Raw genomic sequence first — 20951 nt, forward strand, 5'->3', positions numbered from 1 at the left:
CTGCACTGTGATTCTGTGTGAATAAGGTTTAGGCATATAAGTGGATTAATTCATGAGGACTCAAAACATACACTAGTAATTCTCTCAGTAGTGTGAGGAGTTGATTTAATTGTATAAATGGTAGCATCACGGTTTCAGAAATTTAAGAGCTGTTTATTAAGCCTTGCTCAAAACAAGATACTAAATCATATCTATTGTTATCCATTGCAAATAGATGTCACAAAACATCATCTTGGGAGTGAAATGAAATATTTTGAATAGTGTGAACTAGCTCAGATCATTTTTTAAATTTATTCTTTCATGGGATGTGGGTGTCACTGACAAGGCCAGCTTTTGTGGCCCTTCCCTAATTGCCCTTGAACTGAGGGCAGTTAAGAAGTTAACCACATTGTTGTGGGTCTGGAGTCACATGTAGGCCAGGCCAGGTAAGGATGGTAGATTTCTTTCCCTAAAGAATATTAGTGAACCAGATGGGTTTTTTTTTTACCACAAATGATGATAGTTTCATGGTCACCATCACTGAGATGAGTTTTCAATTCCAGATTTTATTAATTGAATTTAAATTCCACCAGCTGATGGGAAATAAAAGTCTACATTTCATCCCACCAAGTGTTTGCCCAGTCTGCTTTCGAACAGATTGAAATATAAAACATTGTATCCACTTGCATCACAACGGAGTGTTACATCCCTGGATGATATTGTGTAATTAAAGCACCTTAACTGAACTTCCAGAATGCTCATGAGAGAATCTAACAACATAAATTCCAAGAGGTATTTATGGTGGATTATGGTATTTCCAACTGTATATTTAGCATCATCCCTTTAAAGGTCTAGCTCCTGATATCTAGCAGGGCTGAATCCCAGACTTGGGTATTGTGGTCACTGACCCCAGGGCTGCCAAGCTTTTCATCTAAGGTACGTAATATGAGTCATTAACAAAAATCAAGTCAAGTTATATGAATGTGTATGTATAAAAAAAACTGAAACATGTATGGCATTTTTATGTACTGAAGGTACAGTGATCTTCTTCTTCGTTGCCATGAGCTTGACACTTGGACACAAGATCTGTCGCTTCCTAGTGTAATCTGGATATCAGGTTTTTTCAACCCACAATCCTTTCTTACAGGTAATATTATATCATAATTGTTTTCAAAGTATATAAGTCTATTTTGAAACTCAAAAAATGTTACTTTAAATCTCAATATTAAACAGTTGACAGTTCTGCTAAAGATGCAGGTGACAGGTTTGAAATAGTTTGGCATAATTGTGGAAAATAAACAAATTGCAGTGGAAAAACTGTGCTAAATTGTACACGTGATTTTTGTGCTTTATTGTACACATGATTTTGCATAGCTTTATAATTCTTTGGACAGTTGGCAGGCCTAGAGTTTTTCAAACGTTTTGATCGATTGTGCTATTTCAAAGCTACGTTGTGCTCACAATCTCATTATTAATTCTTTTTCCTGCTAGATGGGTGAGTGGGCTAGACGGAGGCATTCAGCTAGGACAAACCAATCCTAGTTTCTAATGTAAAAGCAAAATACTGAAATAAAAACAAAAAATGCTGGAAAAACTGAAGAGGTCTGGCAGCATCTGTGGAGAAACAGAGTTAACATCGATTCCGTATGACTCTTCTTCAGTGCTGAGTTCTTCCAGCATTTTCCGTTTTCATTCTAGTTTCTAATGTGTTGGGTAATGTTCTTATGATTGTGGCAAAATACATGCTCACTATATTAAGTAATTCACACAGCAATTTAAATCTATGTAAACTATTGCTTAGTGACTGGTTTAGATGTATCACTGACCTATTACGAACAATTTTGTACCAAAGTAGACCAAAATATTTTTTAAATGAAAAATTAATTACCAAGCAACTGTTAACATCCCTCTAAGTGATAGAAGGACAGCTTGAATAACAAGACCTTCCGATATTCTGTTCTGTGGGAATGCACCAACTTTCATGTTCATAATTTTCCCCAGCAGTACAACTAAAACAGCACTTAATACATATTGGGAACTGTACAGTTATCTTGTCTTTGTTCCCATAGTTCTGTATGTATGTGTGAAAGCAACGCATCACTGTTCCATATTTTTTAACATTAGGTTTCATTTAAATTTCAAAATTGTTTCAGCTGTAATGCAAAGTTTGGCAAGGAAAAATGAATGGCCCCTAGATAAGATGCACCTGATAGTGGATGTCACTAAAAAACTGAAGGAAGACTTTACACAACCTGCAAGAGAAGGAGCTTACATTTATGGACTCTATATGGAAGGTAAATGAGGGGAACGATTCACGTGCCTATAACTTTTTATGCTGTCTGTTTATATTTTTCTCAACATAGTACCTCAAAATTGAAACAAATAAGCTTGTTTTGTACAATTACTTAATTTGCCCCTTTCTTATTACATCACAGGAGCACGATGGGACATCCAGAATGGCCATATAGCAGAAGCCCGGTTGAAAGAATTGACACCCCTGATGCCCGTTATATTTGTTAAAGCAATCCCCAATGACAAACAGGAAATGAGAAATATTTATGAATGTCCTGTTTATAAAACTAAACTTAGAGGACCGACTTATGTTTGCACTTTCAATTTGAAAACAAAAGAGAGAACTGCAAAATGGATTCTTGCTGGTGTTGCTTTGCTGTTGTGCGTGTAAAAGTGTTTTTATATGCTGCTTTGTCACAGGCAAATGTGACATTAGTGTGGGTGTTGCAGCGGAGTTATTGTGCTTGATACTGGAGCTAGGTTCACTCTTCTATAATCCAACGATATCCTTCATCAATATCTTAACCTCCGCACTATTGCCAATGTAGAATGTTTTTGATATAATAAAACATCCAGAGGCATCTCACATGAGAGAATGGTCTTCCATAGTACTCAGCAATTTGAGTATTCCTGAATAGCATGGGTGACGTTACGAAGAACATTTTGTTAATTTAGCCCAGATATTTAAAGATAACCCTAGCCAAGTACATTAAACATCAGAAGGCTCTGCTTCCAACTGGAAAGGTGCACACGTTTGAGATTGTAGTTCAAGCATGGGGAACTAAAGTGACAGGTGTAGGTTTCTCTTGCCTGCTGAGTATGATGCACAACTAGCAATGGAACTGGAGAATATAAGCTTTCCTGTACAGGCCTTAGAAGCAGCTTCTACACTAGATGCTCCTGCCTCATCAATCTATCCTCCTTTATCTAGATAACAAAAAACATTTGTAATATGGGCTTCAGTAAATTACCATATGTTAAAAGCTGGGAATGGTTTTTTAAAAAAAATCAATAAACTGAAGTAGCAATACTTGAACTGCAGCTTTTATTCTACTATAACACGATTGCTGTGCATTTTAATTTGCTATTTTGTTCTTTCAGCAACCACCAATTTTGGATCAATTTATCTGTAGTTCTCCCCCGATATACATTTACCCAATTTGGACGACGTTTATTTTGTAAGAGAAGATAAATATCATAATCTGTGCTGGACATATGCATTTGGGGTGTGTTAATATTCCTTCATGCAGCTTCACAGAGAATAGTCCTTTTCATAAGTCAGTTCTGCAGACTGGATCAGCTGTCAATTTTTCCTCTGCAAAATGCCACTATAAAGTCCGACAGTCACAAGCTGCTTAAGAAATATTGTACTAAATTACTTTGATTCTCCCAATTGTAATATCGTGGAAACCCTGAGTAAATATTAATGGAGCTTCCAACAATCTTGGATTGGGAGACCAAGAAAAAATTCCTGGCACTTGTAAACAAAATATTATGAATATACATCCAACGAATTGAGGGATTTCAATTTCAGTGCATTTCTTCCTATATTATTAACCACCACTATAACTGGCTTGCACTAATTATAAGTAATAGTTGATAATATTTAAAATCAAGGAGTGCAAGTTACAAGGTTGTCACAAAAAAAATGTACATCTTTGCCAGCATGATTATTCATACCATAATTCAGCTATGTGTGAAGTATTTGCACAGTTGGAAAATATTCAAAAATAAAAAAGTTTTTATTAAAATACATTCAGAACATTAAAAATGTCAATGCTCTCTACCACTAGCCTAAAACAATAACTGCAACAACCTGGCAACAGTGCATGTGAAAACTTCATAATTTACACCAATCCAATTTATGGCTTCTGCTTAAATTCATCTTTTATATTGCAGATAGCCAACATTAGCACACATAATACCAATCGTAACATGGTACAAGTGGCAAAACATAACATTAAAATGCAAAAGACTAAATACTTCTCCCTCCTTCCCAGGCATTCAAGTACCTTTTAGATGCAAATTTGCTCAATTTTGTATGGCTTCAACTAGAGTGCATTTTGTGATGTAAATCCCTCACACAATGCAAGCACGGTGGGGGAGGGGTGCTGAGTTCCAAAATTTTGACTTCCACTTGCATCCTGAAAACATGGGGCATTGGTGTGGTTAATTGCTTGTACCCTGAGAAAGTGGGGTGTTGGTGTGGTTAAGTGATTGTCCTATATGAAATTTAATGTACACGCCTGTATTATTTAAAGTTCTGCAGCAGTATAATCTTAATAGAAGCTGCATCAATGCAAAGCGAAAGAGTAGCAAATACAAATTTACCATTGGTTGCAATGCTAGATTGAACTATAAATGCCATTCATATTTATTAACGGAACATGGGTAAAAGCCATTAAAATTAATGAGTTTTTAAAAAATGGATTTTTAAAATTCTACAGCTGGATTTTTAAAAGTGAAAGTCATTCTCTAGCGTTATATTTTGGAACCAGCTGAGATTAAGAATGTATTGAGCAATCGGTTTTTACTTAAATACAAGAGAGTTGACACTTACAATTGAGCAGCTGGATATTTAAAATTGGGCGATATTATAGAACAAGGCTATTATGAAAGTAGAATAAATGACAGTGCACTGAGGGATTTACTTGCTGTCATAAGAAGCATGCTAGTGTGAAAATGGTTCTGCTGGTGTTGATGGCCTAAAACAATGTCTATAGGAGTATGTGTAAAAATTTTTTACCACCCTCCCCCACTTCCAGCATGCTCCTAAGTTAACCTGTGATTATGATAGCAAACAAATAAAAAAGTTCACTTTGCAAAATATTGTAAATGAAGCTCTATGTTTAAGCACATTCTGTAAATCTAGCTCATAGTATTTAGCAAAAAATTGTTTAAAAAAGGTATGATTGTAAACGCTACAAAGTAAATTTATCGAAAAATTTGATCTGCTTCAAGAAACTGGTTCACTGCTGCTCGTTAGTCTTCCATTTGAAGTTCCCTTTTCAGGCTGAAAAAAAAATTCAGATTTTTACTTGAAAACACTACATAAAAAATAATTTGCATTGGCAAAATACTAAAAACTTACCTATTCAAGTAAGCATGAACGTTGTCATATCCATGATATTTGGCCAGGTAAACAAGAACACCTGTAGCACAGCGACCTTCACGCTGTCGGCAGAAGCTACAATTGCAGATTCCTCTACAAGGTGGACAATGCCAGTTCTGATAACAGAGGGAAGAGAATCATCAGCATGAAACCTTTGTTGTTAAATTTTCTAAACAGCAATATGCAGGAGCACTTTTAATGCCATTTTTAATTTCCCAACCAAAGACATGTCAAAGGTTCTGCAATCCAAAGTGTTCTACTTTTGTAGGAAAAAAAAGCGAACAAAGTCATGCTAAAATAGAAAATTACCTTTTGCAGTGACAAGCACCACAATTTCTATTGATTCTCATTAGGCTGGTCATGTAGCGAAGGGCTTAATATTTGCTTCTAATTACAGGAAAATTGAGGGAAACAATAAAAGCTGCATAAGATTGATCTACACAAAAATTATTAAAGGTTAGTTACCTGTAAATGAAATATTTTTCCATCATTACTTTCTAAATAAACACAGTAACCTTCAACCTGAAACAATCCCTAACATAAACCATGGGGGGAAAAGAGCAGGGAAGCTTCTCGGATACAATTAGCTCCTTAGTCGTGTGGTTGCTAGCTTGAAAGCAATAATGCACAAATCCTATTATTTTAAAGCTAACTAGATCAATAAAGAGAGGACACTTTATAAACACACATGAAACTGGACAAAAAAAAACTCGGTACTCACAGGATCCAATAAAGCAGTTCTAACAAATTCACCATAGCGGTTGCGAAGACACGGACCACAGAACTGTCCTCGGACTCCAACACATTCAGGGTTTCGACAATTTGTTTTTGTATCAATAGTCTTTTGACGGCATTGGTGGCAAGTGGAACCCTGCAAGAACAAATACCTCCATGTTTTTCCGTCGGCACATCAATTTTACATTTTAAAAAGTAAAGTATGCCCCAAAATGACATGGAATAATAGGAAAACATAGTGAAATGCCAATAGTTATAAATAGGAAAGTGATTGGAATGCAAAAATAATGTTTCCGTCAGCACATCCTTTCTCACAGACCCCGTTTCAGCAGTTCCTTATTTTACAAGTTTCCTTAGCTTCATTGATTAATATGGAAACTCTCTCAAATTTTAGGTTCAGACTCCCCTGCCCCCTGCCGCCGCCCCGACCCCGCCCGCCACCATACTGAAGATCCTATTATACAATCCCTCTCCTCAGTTTCTGTTTTGCTGCTTCTTTGCAGCTATTATCAGTACTGCTTAGTGGATGTTAACGCTTCCAATCCTAATTCACAATTTTACTCTTCCCTCAAAAAATTACAACATAGATTCGTGTTTTGCAACTCTGGATTTGCTTAGGTAATGTTGACGAACAAGGCAAGGGAAATAAACAGAATAAAGTTGGGGAAAAAATTGTTTTTCTTTCGGATTAGTAAAAAGGCAGTTTTAAAAAAAACAAAACAAAATTCTCTATATTAAAGGGGCAAAATAATTACCTGCAGTTGCACACCAACTTAATTTCAGGTTTCTTTTACAGTCTCACAGCATTAAAAAAAAAATCAAAATTTAAAACACTTGAGAATAGAAATGTAATGCTTGTACAAGATTAAGGTATCACAAAATAATTAGCAACACCATAATAAATTGTGTACAGGATAATAGATGGGACTATCCTTGCATCTTGTGAGACCACAGTATGAATGCAGCCCACGGTCACGATATAAAAGCAGTCTCTCTCCCAATGGGCTGCAAAAGGGTCTTTGGTGAAATAAGTTTGAGCAGTCTATAACCTGAACGTTCCCCTCCAAATCATATTTGGCTATATAACCACCATTCCTTCATTGTTGCTGAGTCAAAATCCTGGAGCTCCCTCCCTAACAGCACTGTGGACGTACCTACACCACATAGACCAAAGCGGTTCAAAGCAGTGGCTCACCGGCTTCCCAAGGGTAATAAAGGATGCTCACATGCCATGAACAAATAATTTTAAAAAGCACTTGTGGAAGAACCATCACATCGACTGTAGTAACTTAAGAAAGCCCACTGCTTTTTCAGGGTAACTAGACAATGACAATGAATGCAATCATAAGAACATGGCCTATATCTTGAGAACAATTTAAAAAAAACCTCAGTGCGAATCTAGGTCCACAGCATTTAACTAGTATTTGACAATCTCACAACGATTTTTGGTGAGAAACACAAACATTGCGTAAGGTTACGACTAAAACACACTGTTTAAGGGCTGAATTGGAGCTTGGTCATTCAAAAAGTTGTGAAATTATTAAAAGGCACTTGCTCAGGTGAATAAAGATTCTAGGGCACCATTTGAAAAAGAACATAGAGTTCTCCCAGTTTTCTAGCCAACAATCATCATTCAACCAAACTAATACCAACAAAACAGGTTAAGAGGTCATTTATCTCTTAACTATACTATGCCATTCCTGACCTAGGGAACGTAATGCTGACCAAGTGCCTCCAATGGAAAACTATTCGTTTCTCAGACATAAAATTCTTCACCTTGATTTTTATTACAAGTAAATTGTGCTGTGTGTGTGTATTCACAGTCATTTGTACGAAGGCAGTGGGCATGATTGCGGTACTAAATGAGTACTTTACCAAGGAATATGATGCTGCCCAAGTCAAACCGAAAGAGGAGGTAGATGAGACATTTGATGGGCTAAAAATTGGTAAATAGCAGGTATTAGAAAGGCTGGCTGTACTTAAAATTAATAAATCAGGGCCGAATTAGATACATCCAAGGATACCGAGGGAAGGATGGAAATTGCAGAGGCACTGGCCATAATTTTCCAATCCTCCTTAGACACGGTGGTGCCAGAGAACTGGAGAATTGCAAAAACACCCTTATGTAAAGAGTGTAAGGTTAAGCCCAGCAACTACAAGTCAGTCAGTTTAACCTCAGTAGTGGGGAGCTGTTAGAAATGATAACTCAGGACAAAATTGTTTAATAGTCAATTGGGCAAATGTGGTTAAGGAAAGCCAGTTTGGAATTAAGAGCAAATTATGTTTAACTAACTTGCTTGAGTTTTTTGATGAGATAACAGAGGGTAAATGGAGGTAGTGCAATTGATCTGGTGCACATGGATTTCCAAAAGGCATTTGATAAAGTGCCACAAACAGACTTGAGCAAATTAGAGCTCATAGAATAAAAGGGACAGTAGCAACATGGATACAACATTGGCTGAGTGACAGGGAACAGGGTAGAGGTGAATAGTTGTTTATCGGACTGGAGGAAAGGTACATAGTGGGATTCTCCAGAAGTCGTCACTTCTGCTGCTTTTCTTGATGTATATTAATGACCTCGGCTTGGGTGTACAGGGCACAATTTCAAAATTTGCAGATGACAAAATTTGGAAGTATTGTGAACTGATGAAGATAGTGTTAAGCTTCAAAAAGAGCTTAGACAGGCTGGTGGAATGGGTGCACAAGCAGATGAAATTTAATGCATTGAATGTGAAGTGAGTCATTTTGATAGGAAGGAAGAGGAGAGGCAATATAAAATGAAGGGTACAATTCTAAAGGAGCAATGGGATCAAGGGGTTTATTTGCACAAATCACGGAAGGTGGAAGGCCAGACTGAGAAAGTGGTTAATAAAGCATACGGGATGCTGAGATTTATAAACACAGTAGAACAGCAAGGAGGTTATGATCATCCTGTATAAAACAGTACTCCAGCCTCAACTGGAGAATTGTGTCCAGTTCTGGGTCACCCACTTTAGGAATGATGTGAAGGCATTTGAAAAGGTGCAGGAAAGATTCACAAGGATGATTCTAGAGTTGAGGACTTTCAGTCGTTTGGACAGATTAGAGATGCTGGGGCTGTTTTCCTCGGAGGAGAGAAGGTTGAGAGGAGATTTGATTGGGGTGTTCAAAATCAAGAGGGGTTCAGACAGAGTAGATAGGGAGAAACTGTCCCCATTGACAGAGGGACTGAGAATCAGAGGACACTGTTTTAAGGTGACCGGCGAAAGAAGCAACGGCGACATGAGAAGTTTTTTGCTTAGGAAGTGGGCAGTATTTGAGTGAGTGGAAGAGAGTGCTGATTGGTTGGCAAGTCGACACTGATTGGCCAAGGCATTGCCATGGAGAAAGCAACAGGTAACTGAAAAAAGGCGCAAGGCTTGAACATATTTATTTTGTTTGCAGAGAACAGGTCCTTGCGTATGAACATATATCACTTCTAGCAAGCATAAATGAGCCATGTTACAAGCTCAGCTAATTATTTTAAGTTTGTTGTTGGTGTAGCTATTAGGGTACTAAGGATTGTTCAGCAAGTGCAGCCCAATTGTGTAATCACATCTAACACTAGACACTTTGCTTTGAGTTTTGCAAGCATAGGCTTTTGACAGTCACCATAAAGCAGTGTCTTCTGATTCTCAATCCTTCCATCAATAGGAAGTTTCTCCCTGTACTCTGCCCATTACAAACAACTGAAGCAACATACTGTCTAATTCAATCAGCCAGTCGCTGGAACGTATGGCCTACATATCTGGCATTGTACCAGCACTGAAATTCATAAACGACATTGGTCAATTATGTGGTAGGTAGAACGTCTTTGGACTGACAGCAGCATCCCGCTAGTGGAAAATAACAGCTGCGTCGCCACTGCATAATAGTAGGGTGAAACTGCTTGATTGACCCGTTATTCAATTTTGAGATACTTTGCCCTTTCCAGGGTAATTTGACGTAGACTAGGCAACTTTTCAGGTCCAAAGGTGGCAGCCTTTGGCCCATTTGAAAATTTGTCTAGGAGTTCCAGGAGCCTATAGTTTCCCATTGCTTTCTCCATGGCAATGCCTCGGCCACAGTCAACTTGCCAACCAATCAGAATCCTTTTCTCCTGTAGTATAAATGACTGGGATCCTTTGAAATCAGGACAAACACAAGAATGCCAAATGAGGGCAAGACAAAAAGCTTCAGCAACGTGTCTCTCTTTTCAGCAATATTCAAGTCCTGCATGGGAAAGTTTAACATTAATACCAGTTATCTGGACTTCTAGTATGTAGAAGTTAAGATTTTTTTTAAAGTGATAAAAATTACACAAGATGGAATCATGTAAAAGAAAATATTCATTATATTTTTATACAAGTACATGTAGAATTGAAAAACTTACTGTGGTTCTACTATAAACTTTCTCTTTAGCTGAAAAAGAAATATTTTCCAATTCCTCTTGTGTGATGTCCTCAACTGGTCGTACCACATGTGGGATGGTAAGTATGCTGGGTCGGCTCCTCCTGCGAAGAGGCGTTTCACCCTATGATGGCGAGGAGAGGAGGGATGGAGTCACAAACTCAATACATAAATCACAAACTTACAGCGATCCAGAGGCATCTGTAAACAATATTAAATATTGAACCTCCTACAACAGCTGAAAACTGACTAAATGAACAGATGTGAGGTTCAGTATATGCAAAGACATTGAGATAAGAATCGAATGGTCATTCAGCCACAGGCAGGCAGCTGGGGATTATACAAACATCTCAACATTCGGTAAACACACAGGCCAACAAGAAATCGATGATAGCCCTGCTATGTTTGGCCAGTCTGAACCCAATTCCAAAATGTAACACCTCCATAATTCAGCCCTAACTGCCAATCGGAAATGCTATAGTGATGGCTGATGTAAAACTTGCAAAAGTTCACAATTGTGCTTCAGGTTCCTCTTTTGAGGATTGTCAAGATACATTGTTGAGATAATAGTCAAGGAAGTTTTACGTTTTATCTGGTCTTTGTTACTTTTCTTGAGAGAAAATAGTCTGTTCTTCCTCATGCATATAGAATCATTTTTACTGCATTAGAATTTAAATATAAGATGCATTTGACAACAGTAATATTGGATGCAGTGCGCACTGGAGTAGTCTCCCCAAATAGTGAACTTAAAAAGCCAAAATACTTGGGTCGCAAATGAGATGGTGCTGCAATTTTTAGGCCAAATGCCCAGATCCTGAACAATCTTCTGATCCCATTGGTTGCAAACTACCATGCAATGTTTTAACCCAGGCCATTATCCAAATGAAAGATGACACTAATATACAGCAATTTCTCTATCACTACTATAATTGTCATGTTTTTCCCTCCAAAAAAATCTGAAATACCTAATATTTCAAGTTAAGCAATTGCATTCAAATGGCACAGAAACTCTTTAGTACATTAACTTACAGTAGGAACCCAGGCAAGGTGATACCTACTAAAAGAAATTCAGTGGCATTTTCAAAGTGCATGTTAAAACAACTAGTCTTCAGTGTCAGCTTGGAAGTTTCAAAATAGTTATCAACAACTACTTGCAATTATATCATTCCTTTGATTGTAGTAAAACATCCCTTCAGGAGGCATAATTAGACAAAAATGAAAGCCAAGCCAAAGTAGTAAATATGAGAAATAACCAAAAGCTTGGTAAATAAGGTAGATGTTAAATGGATTGTCTTGAAAGAGAAAGAAGTGTAGAGACAGGAATTTATTGAGGGAGTTCTAAAGCATTGGGGTCTAGAAGACTGAAAACACAGCTGTCAATGGTGGGGTGAAAGTGGTGGTGGGTGGGGGGAGGTGGTGAGGATGCTCAAGAAGCCAGAGTCTGAAGAACCGAGAACTCAGGAGGCCTTAAGCAAACATATCTAAACAAAAGAATGAGAATTTTAATGTCAATGTAAGTTAGCAAGGCCACAAAGGATGGATGAGACTTGTTGCAAGACGGAATATGGACAGCAGAGTTTTGAATGAGCTGAAGTTTTTGAGGGCGGGAGAATGACCAGGAAAGCATTGGAATAATCAAGCCTGGAAGAGACAAAGGCATGGACGAGGTTGTAGCAGCAGATGGACTGTGATGAACAACGTTACAGAGATGGAAGTCGGCAGTTTTTGTGATGAAGGGCCAAGCAGCTGCAAGGTCAGCTTGGAGTTAGGATGCAGAGGTTGCTAACATCTAAAGTTTGCCCAAAGACGATAAATGAATTTAATTATCTATTTAGGGCTTGAGAAATGTAAAATTCTCAAGATGTAATGGAACATTTGTCTGCACAACTATTGTTTAATTTGTGAAAGCTATTATATTGAACATTCAACAGATAAGTTAATACTGAAGACAAGCTGGTTCATCATATTTGTTTTTATTCTGCTTGCCAACCTGTAAAGTCAAGTGCTACATAGAGCTTCAAAACAAAATATATTGACTTTCAATGTTTCAAGATTTCTTAATGAGGCATGTATTCCCAAGTGTTTAATTGCAGTTAGTGCAGACACTACTGAAATAGATCTCTATAATTTTTATGAACATAAAGTCTTTAACTGTAAAGGTTATTAGGCTTTACAAGTGACCACCAGAAATGCAGATTAAGCTGGCAAAGTCAGTGCACCATGAAAGGTGTTGTTAATAGCAGCACAAATGACTTAATGACTCTACCTCAGAGAAGTCATTATCTAGAAACTTTCTTTTCCTCATAAAGCTGACATTATCTTCTTGCTCAAATGATGGAGAAGGAGGACCATCAATCAAGGATCTTGACCGAGTGTGAGGTCGAGCACCACGCTCAGGATTTCGTCTAGAAGCATTTTCTGTGAATGCATTTCTTGGTGGACGTTTTGGTCTCTGAAAAATACAACAATTCACAGAAAATTTTGCAATTTATCTGCAAAATTTAGTGCACAAGTCTATCAAGAGTCAGACAGCTACACAAATCTTAGAACATTCAAGTTAAACATAACTAATGCTTCTGCAATTTAAAATGTAACTTATTTAGGTGTTGTGCGCTAATTCAATAATATTTAATTTTAACCATTAATACACAATTTTCTTTTTATGTTTTAATTATTTCTGCTTAAGTTTAATATATGGTTTGATGTTTCTCTATTTGAAATTTGTCTTTAATACATTATACAGTAATCTTTTGGAAATATATATAATTTGGTGGGCTATTTCATGATACATTCCATGCAAGGTATCTTGTTCACAGTATGATGATGTAAATCTATAAATTCATAATGAAGATTCAACAGTTAAAAAAGCCAGGACAAGTAACATGTAAAAACATCTCAACTAATTTGGCAAATCAAGCCCAACAACTGCAGTTCAGGGTGCTTCGTGTTAAGTAATTGATTACATTTATGTAAATTCTTAAATACTTACTGCATACAATAATTTCCACATCATTTCTAAACAGTTCTGAGCATACTGCAACAAACCCAGCCTGTCACCTACTTACCGATGGTGTTCCTTGAACAGAAACTCTGCGTGGAAAAAGTCCTGGAACAGTCTTCAGCTCTGCTATCAGTTTGGCCAACTTGAATCAAAGCATCAAGATACAAATAAAATATTATATTATATTAAAGGCATTTATTACTTTTAAGAGGACTTTACAATAGACTTCTATGGTACATAGAATTTATAACGCAGTAAAAGGCCATTCAGTCCAACTGGTCTGTGCCGGTTTTTATGATCCTCTAGAGCCTCCTCCCTCTGTACTCATCTATCAGTGTATCCTTCTCTTTTATTTATTTATATAACTTCTCCCTAAATTTACCTATGCTATTCGGCTGAAATGCTCATTGTGGGAACTAGTTACACATCATAACTACACGCTGGATAAAAAAGTCTGTCCGATATTCCTTATTGGGTTTATTAGAGAATCACAGAATGAGTTTCTCTCTCTTTGCTCCCATCCTTTCTGATTCACCCAGTGCCTTGTCCATTTTCACTCGAGTTTTCTTTTCTGATGCTGTCTCTGATCTAATCTTCCCTCAGTTGACTCAAATTTAGTTCAGAAACGTATGGATTTAAGATGTGGAGTAGGTCATTCGGCCCCTCGAGCCTGTTCCACCATTCAATTAGATCATGGCTGATCTGTTTAACTTCAATCTGCCCTGGCTCCATAAACTTTAATACCCCTGCCTACAATTAGCTGTTAGTTTAGATTGATATGTCTTAAACTTTGCTTTCTTAAAAAGGCACAGGCCAGGCTGAACATAACTCTAGCTGAGCAGCAAAGTAACGCACTACCATGCGCAATAATTCAGTCTTTCGATCACATTATTTTTTTCCCCACATCATTCACCAGCTTCAAAGGGAGCAGGCAAATGCCAAGAAATCTGCCCCTTCATCTCCATTAAATTACCAGGGCTCATTTTCAAAACTGCAGCAGGCAACATTCTGGTGTGAAAGCAACATTTTTACATGCAATACAAATGCCATTCACATGAGCTTTAATATGAAGCTAGCACAAGCACTGACATTGTCGCATGAATTGCCTTCTTGTGCTTAAATTTTTACAAATAAGCAAAAGCAATTTACAGTAGATATGCATGCAGTATTTACCATAGCTTTGTTTTCTTTAATATTTAGAGCTCTTTTCTTTAGGAAATTTGTTCCTCTCTGTTCATCCAGGTCAGAATCAGATTCAGAAGCTGAATCCTTGTTTAAGGAAACACAAGTGTCTGGTACTGGCATATTTTTGTTTTTGCGAGATGGAAATCTAAAAGCCACACGTAATGGAAAAGATCGTTTGCTCCGTGTTTTTGGATTCTTTCCAGATTTTTTATTATCCTCATAAGTCATTTCCTCTTCTGATTCAGATGATTCAACACTCTTATAAAACAAATAATTAAAATATTACATTTCCTTAAACAACTTGTGCAGTATTTGGTCTGAACACATATCCAACAACTGCACTCCAAAACGTGAATTGCAATCAAATGAGAAAACAAGAACAAATTTTGACTCAATATTTTTAAAAATGCCATTGTGAGAGAAGTTCTAATGCATCCTGTGCTTTCATAAAGATTTCAGCATTGAGCAAGGTGTGAACAGTGCAAATTCCAAGTCAAACAAACCCCTATAAATATTCAGATGCTGCTAAAAGCTGCAAAATATTTACACATCTTTAATTTTATTATAAAAATTTGCTCTGAGTCAAGAGGCAGCTCACAAACCCAGAAGGATCATTCAGTTAAGTCTGAATGTAACAGTCTACGGATGACAATACAAAAAGATAATTGGTAACATTCACTGCATCACTTCCAAGAAATCTCATGTGGCATAATAGTTCCAACTGAAAGGAGAGAATTGACTTTGGCAAAATTTTGAGTTGTTGATTCAGGATTTTGAATACTGACTTTGCTGTTCTACCAGCATCGAATTATTACCAAAAACTGGAACCCAAGATTTCTGCAAGTTATTACCGTACTTAAATAGATGACATAAATTGTGAACTTTATGTTTAATCAAGTTTCATTGCTTAGTATATACCATTGCTTCCATCACATCTTTGAGGTCACTTTCAGAAAAACCATCGAATGATTCGTTGTTGTCAGAATCCTCATTAAAAATCTGAGCCAGTTCGTCTGTCAGGATCTCTGCTCTGAATTTAGCTTTCTGAGAAGAAATAGAAAACTTGTTATATCATAGCAAACTATCATATTAAAGGTAATTGTAGTCGACTTCTTTTGCATTCACAATCTTAAATTACACTTACACTGTTCGTAAAATTGTCTGAAGCAAAACTATCACAGCTATCATCTGATGATGATGTTTCCATGGGAACCAATGCCACGTTTCTGAAGTCTTTAAATTCTTCCTTTCCAGAAAGGTCTATCTGCTGCAAGATAAAAAAAAAAAATACCATCTTGAATACCTTTTAAATAATTTCTTTAGTGTCAGGTTTTAATGATATGAGTTGCAAGGAATTCACTTTGCATAACACGTGGTCACACTCGGAATCTGCTTTGTACTATGTAAATGGAATGCACAGTCAATTTATTCTAGCTTTGCAGACGGGCTTTTGAGATTTGTAGATATTTATCATCAGTTGTGCTTATTCGATATTCAAATTGCATGTTTAGGTTGGTTTGAGTAACCAAAGTAGACAGATAAAAGTTTTTGTTGCATACAGAAATCTTCAATACCAGCTGGAACATTCACAACCAGGAAAAGAGCAGCTGATCTGCGATAGTAACGTGAGCTGAAAGCAAATCAAATGAACTTCAAAGTGCATTTCTGAACAATTGCAAATTTCATACAAAATACAAGTTTATTAAAACTTTAGTCATATATGCATCTCCCAGAACACTTGTGCAGGCAGATTTTTCATAAGAATTTATGAACCACTGTAGTTTTTTTGCTTACAATACTAGCAGCATGTAGGTTTAAACATGAGTGCACTGAATAAAGTTCCCAGTTACACTATCAATTATATGAAATCATTAATTAACGTTTTACAGGCAAAGGTTGCAAATAACCCAATTGTCCTCTTAAAATGAGTGCAACTGACAGATGCCCAAAGGTAAGAATTGAACAAATCAGAGATAAAAGGTCACAGACAGGCTGTATTTGCACCCTGACCTAGACGTGGTTGCACAGTTTCCAACAGACATGACAGCCTGCAAATCTTTTCAAGGTTCTCCACAAGCAATGAAAAAATTCATGTGTGGTGCCCCACTGGGCTTTCACATTTGAAATGGTAATGCCGCTAGGCCTTTCAGATCATTACCAGGTTTCATCAACACAAGTTATCTGAAAATACAGAACACTTTTTCTTTCACCACAAAAGAAGCCATGCTCTACTTACAACATATAGCCTCAAGTTAAGATTTTAAGCTACAGCTTGTATTTCCGTTAAAAGGCAACACATTATATGAATACTGCAAGTATACAATGCACTCATGGGTACTATATTCATACTTTTTGATGCACACACTTACACCATGAAATTCAATCAAATCTAGAAAGTGACTGTGCAATAATTTTTTTTAAAAAACAGTGCGAACAAACCTTGGCAGCTAGCTGCAGTAGGAATATCACAGCACTCTTAAAATGATAAGATAACAAACCTACTGAAATGAATGGGCTTATTATTTCAGGACTTAAGTAACGCCCTTAAGCCACATAAAGTCAAAAGTTCAATCTGTTATTCGAATCCACTGAAAATATTTAATAAGGTTGAGTACCTAGCAAACATTACACCCACAGGGATTTAGAAACGGGCATTTTTTGATGCCAATGTTTACTTAAACATTATGGCATGATAGGACAGAGACAACGGCACAGTATGAGCTTTCAACAGATGGATCTTGACCCATCAACAACAACAATATTTTAAAAACTGACCTACAATACCCCTTTCTCCTTTTCATTATTTCTTTCCTATCTAACAGGAAGGGCTGATGAGGTATTAATAAATCTGGTAATGTGAGGGTGCCAAATTAACATGCACAGTTAAAACGGGGGGGGGGGGGGGGAGAATTGCTCCAAGGCAATTCCTACATTGAGCTCATCAGTACTCAGTTTAAATAGAAATATTGCAATTTCCACCACCACCCACCACTCTGTCCCCAGCAAATAGTAAAGGTGTGGGAACAGGTAGCCAGCTCATGAAGTTAATGCTTAATTATTGCATATTCAAGGCAGCTGAACGAGTAGTCAAGTTGTGCAAAAGGTAGGTACCCTGTAATTAGCAGAATCAATATGGTCTCCTGGATTTGTTTTGATTATCGAAAAGGATCAGTAAGGAAATTTCCAGATTTCCCCCCTTATATGACCCTGGATTTTGCCTCTTCCAAGAAATTATATGGCTCCTAGCGGATAGGAAGTGTCTGAATCATGATGCACAAGGCATTATGACTGGATAGGACAGGCTAGATGGATCAACTAGTCTTTTCCTGTAGAACATTTAAAAAGAAAATCTAGTTAAATAGTTTGACTTATGGGACAAGTAATAGTGGTAAAATCGCTTATAATTTCATTAAAGGATACAGATGTTCAAACTCAAAAAATTCAACATTTCAGATGTAGACCATTTTTCATAACTGGCAGAAGCAGTGTTAAATATTTCCACCATTTTTGGTTTTCGTTCAGATTGAGCAGTTAGAAATTCATTTGATCAAAATACATTCACAATTCCAATGCAAGAAATAAGTCTAATATAATGAACATAACTTACAATGATTTGGTAATTAGTTAGCCACTAGTGACATTTGTTAGCATGCTCATAACAATAATGACAGTTACTACCCGATCACAAAATGGCAGCTATATCTGCAACCGACATATATGGTATAAAAACCTAATCGTCGGTCCCAGTCTTAAAGAAATTTCAAAGCAAATATGCAAGCACCGAATTAAACAGTGCCTTATGCAAATTAAAAATAAGAAATTATGTCTTTGAACATCATTATTTCTCTTCCCCTTTTGTTAGTTTGAGATGTTGTTCACTAAACTACAACCATTTGTCCCACAATAAATCTAATAGTTAAGTGGGCTGTGCACTGGAACTACTGTTGATTTACAGGGTGAAACATTATAAATCACACTATAGGCATTCCTACCTACAATAGAAAGCATTCAAAAATGCAGAAGTAGAGATACACAAAACATTATTTCTCATTAATTTATTAGACAAAATAGTCAAATTCAGTTGAACAAGGTCACTTTGTTATAATGTTGGGATGACTGCCTGACTTTTACTAATTGGAATTTGAACAAGACGTTGTTAAAACAAAACAAGGTGGAAGGGAAGACACACTGAAAATTGGTCTTTACTGATAGGTTAGGGCATCAGTTTTCAAACTGGAGTCTATTAGGGAGTTCAAGGAGAGTCATGAGCTCTGTCAATTTGTCATTAGGTTTCTCTTTGGCTTACTAACAGAATTTTCTGTGACACGTTGCTTTATAATCAACAGTAGAAAAGGCCATTTCAGCACATTGAATTTGTCCTTTTATTCTTACTTTCTACCAAACGCCCAAAAGTCTGTAACCTGGTAATTCATTTCAGATTTATGTTGGCCTGAGAAATTGTTCCTTCTGGTAGTTGTTTTTCTTGTTTATTCTTAGAATCTGTGGTTATATTCTGCCTTATTCTAAAGTAATAGTCAGGATTTACTATACCTTACTGATTTAATATCACATTTTAAAAGAGGTCTCCCTTTACAGCCTTTACTCCAGGCTGTGGAGATTGATTTTTTAAAAGTCTTTTTCATTATAGCTGCACTCAAACCCCTTCAACTTCGAATAATTGTTGCTGCTCTTTTGAGTCTACAATATTTGCATATCTATTTACAGTGGCAGGCACTATATACTAAACTCCGTTTCAGTGCTCTAATCAATGCAGTGTACAGCCTCAGCAAAACCTCATTAGGTTTGTATTCCAATGTTCTAACTATATATCCTAGCAGTTTGCTAATTTAAGCAGTTAATTTTCCTAATAATCAAATAATCTGGAACTAAATTTAACTTTCATTTGTGACTATCAATAATTAACCACTCTAATACCCCTATCAGCACTCAATATTTAAACACACAAAAATGTTTTGCACAAGTATAATTGCGCTAAAAACCGAGTGACTGCAATATCTGCTCTTTAATAGTCCAAACGTTGTATTTCAACTCTAACCTTCCTCGGGTAGTGGAAGGGCAAAATTAGAAGTCAACTTTTCAACTACGCCATTGTGCACCATTTGAAGCACAGTCAGAGTGTGCATGGCTACCTGTGCTAACCACAACTGTTGCTAAATCCTTATGAATACAACAATTTGCGGTTATATGCCATCTCTAATACAGTAAGATGTCCCGGGGGGGGAAAGAGAGAGACGTGGCCCGGGGTCGGGGTGGGAAGAGAGAGACGTGGCCCGGGGTCGGGGTGGGAAGAGAGAGAGGTGGCCCGGGGGGAGAGGGAGAGGGACCGAGCCGGCCGCAGGAGCTGCCACATTTCTCGCTGATTGGAGCGGCCCGCAGCCGGAGGAGCGCCAGCGGCCACTGGAAGGACTCGGGACCGACACACTTCACAGTTTACTGGTCACACCCGCTCTTTCCAAACTACCAGACCCGTGCGCGCGCCCCCCGCTCCCGGAAAACCAGCGCAGTGCACGCGCCCCCCGCCCCCGCACAACATGCCCGTGCGCCCCCGCCAGCTTCCGCACACCAGCACAGTGCGCGCGCGCCCCTCCCGCCACCGCACACCAGACCCATGCGCGCGCCCCTCCCGCCCCCGCACACCAGCGCCGTGCGCGCGCCCGCCAATCATCCCAGCTTTTCCCGCGTCGAGTCGGATCACGTGACCAGGCGCAGAGTTTAAACCCCGAGTCCAAAGCCAAAAGCAGAGATTTCAAACTAAAACGCAATTTTTATAAAAAAAATATATATATTTAATAGTTACGTCTCCGGCCTTCATATTGGGCAACAAAGCACTAACAAACATAAGTTAAGTTTTGTTTGACGCTTAAAAGTCTTTAAGGGAAAGTAAACAAATCACAGTTCTTAAAAAGTTTAATCACTAAAACAGGAATGAGCGAGCGAAACAGCTTCAAGCACCAAAGACACTTCAAAGAGAAAAAAAACCCAGTGCGAGTGCAGCGAGAGCACTCCCACAGCAAAAGTCCTCTTTCCTCTTAACTGGAAACGGGTGAATGCAACACAAGGCGCTTACCTTGCCGCGTAATTTCTTCATTCTGGTTAATTTCCAGCCACAGCGAGTAGTTCGCTTGCGGGGCTGCTGCGGAATGCTGACTGTCTCCGGCTGCCGGCCTGGAGGCGGAGCTGCCTCTGAGTTTCGCGCGCTGTCGGATCCTGGCAGGTGCA

At 37.8% G+C, this 20951-nt stretch overlaps 2 protein-coding genes across 2 annotated transcripts in view; one reads left to right on the forward strand and one right to left on the reverse strand.

Annotated features, from left to right (window-relative positions):
- dnah9l (dynein, axonemal, heavy polypeptide 9 like) overlaps positions 1-2662 on the forward strand; it is a 361205-nt gene extending 358543 nt beyond the window's left edge. The window contains exons 60-62 of the mRNA XM_078552084.1: positions 1014-1126; positions 2133-2273; positions 2415-2662. Coding sequence (XP_078408210.1) covers positions 1014-1126; positions 2133-2273; positions 2415-2662 — 502 coding nt within the window. The remainder of the gene's footprint in view (positions 1-1013; positions 1127-2132; positions 2274-2414) is intronic.
- Positions 2663-3994: 1332 nt separating this feature from the next.
- cdca7a (cell division cycle associated 7a) lies at positions 3995-20903 on the reverse strand. The gene is made up of 10 exons (XM_078552085.1): positions 20800-20903; positions 15856-15978; positions 15630-15755; positions 14700-14969; positions 13591-13668; positions 12792-12977; positions 10509-10649; positions 6105-6254; positions 5363-5499; positions 3995-5284 (listed from the first exon to the last, which is right to left on the reverse strand). Exons 1-10 carry the CDS (start codon positions 20818-20820, stop codon positions 5254-5256), a joined length of 1263 nt encoding a protein of 420 aa, XP_078408211.1. The 5' UTR covers positions 20821-20903; the 3' UTR covers positions 3995-5253.
- Positions 20904-20951: the final 48 nt, after the last annotated feature.

This window comes from Cetorhinus maximus, chromosome 11 (genome assembly GCF_964194155.1).
Source record: "Cetorhinus maximus chromosome 11, sCetMax3.hap1.1, whole genome shotgun sequence".
NCBI lineage: Eukaryota > Metazoa > Chordata > Chondrichthyes > Lamniformes > Cetorhinidae > Cetorhinus > Cetorhinus maximus.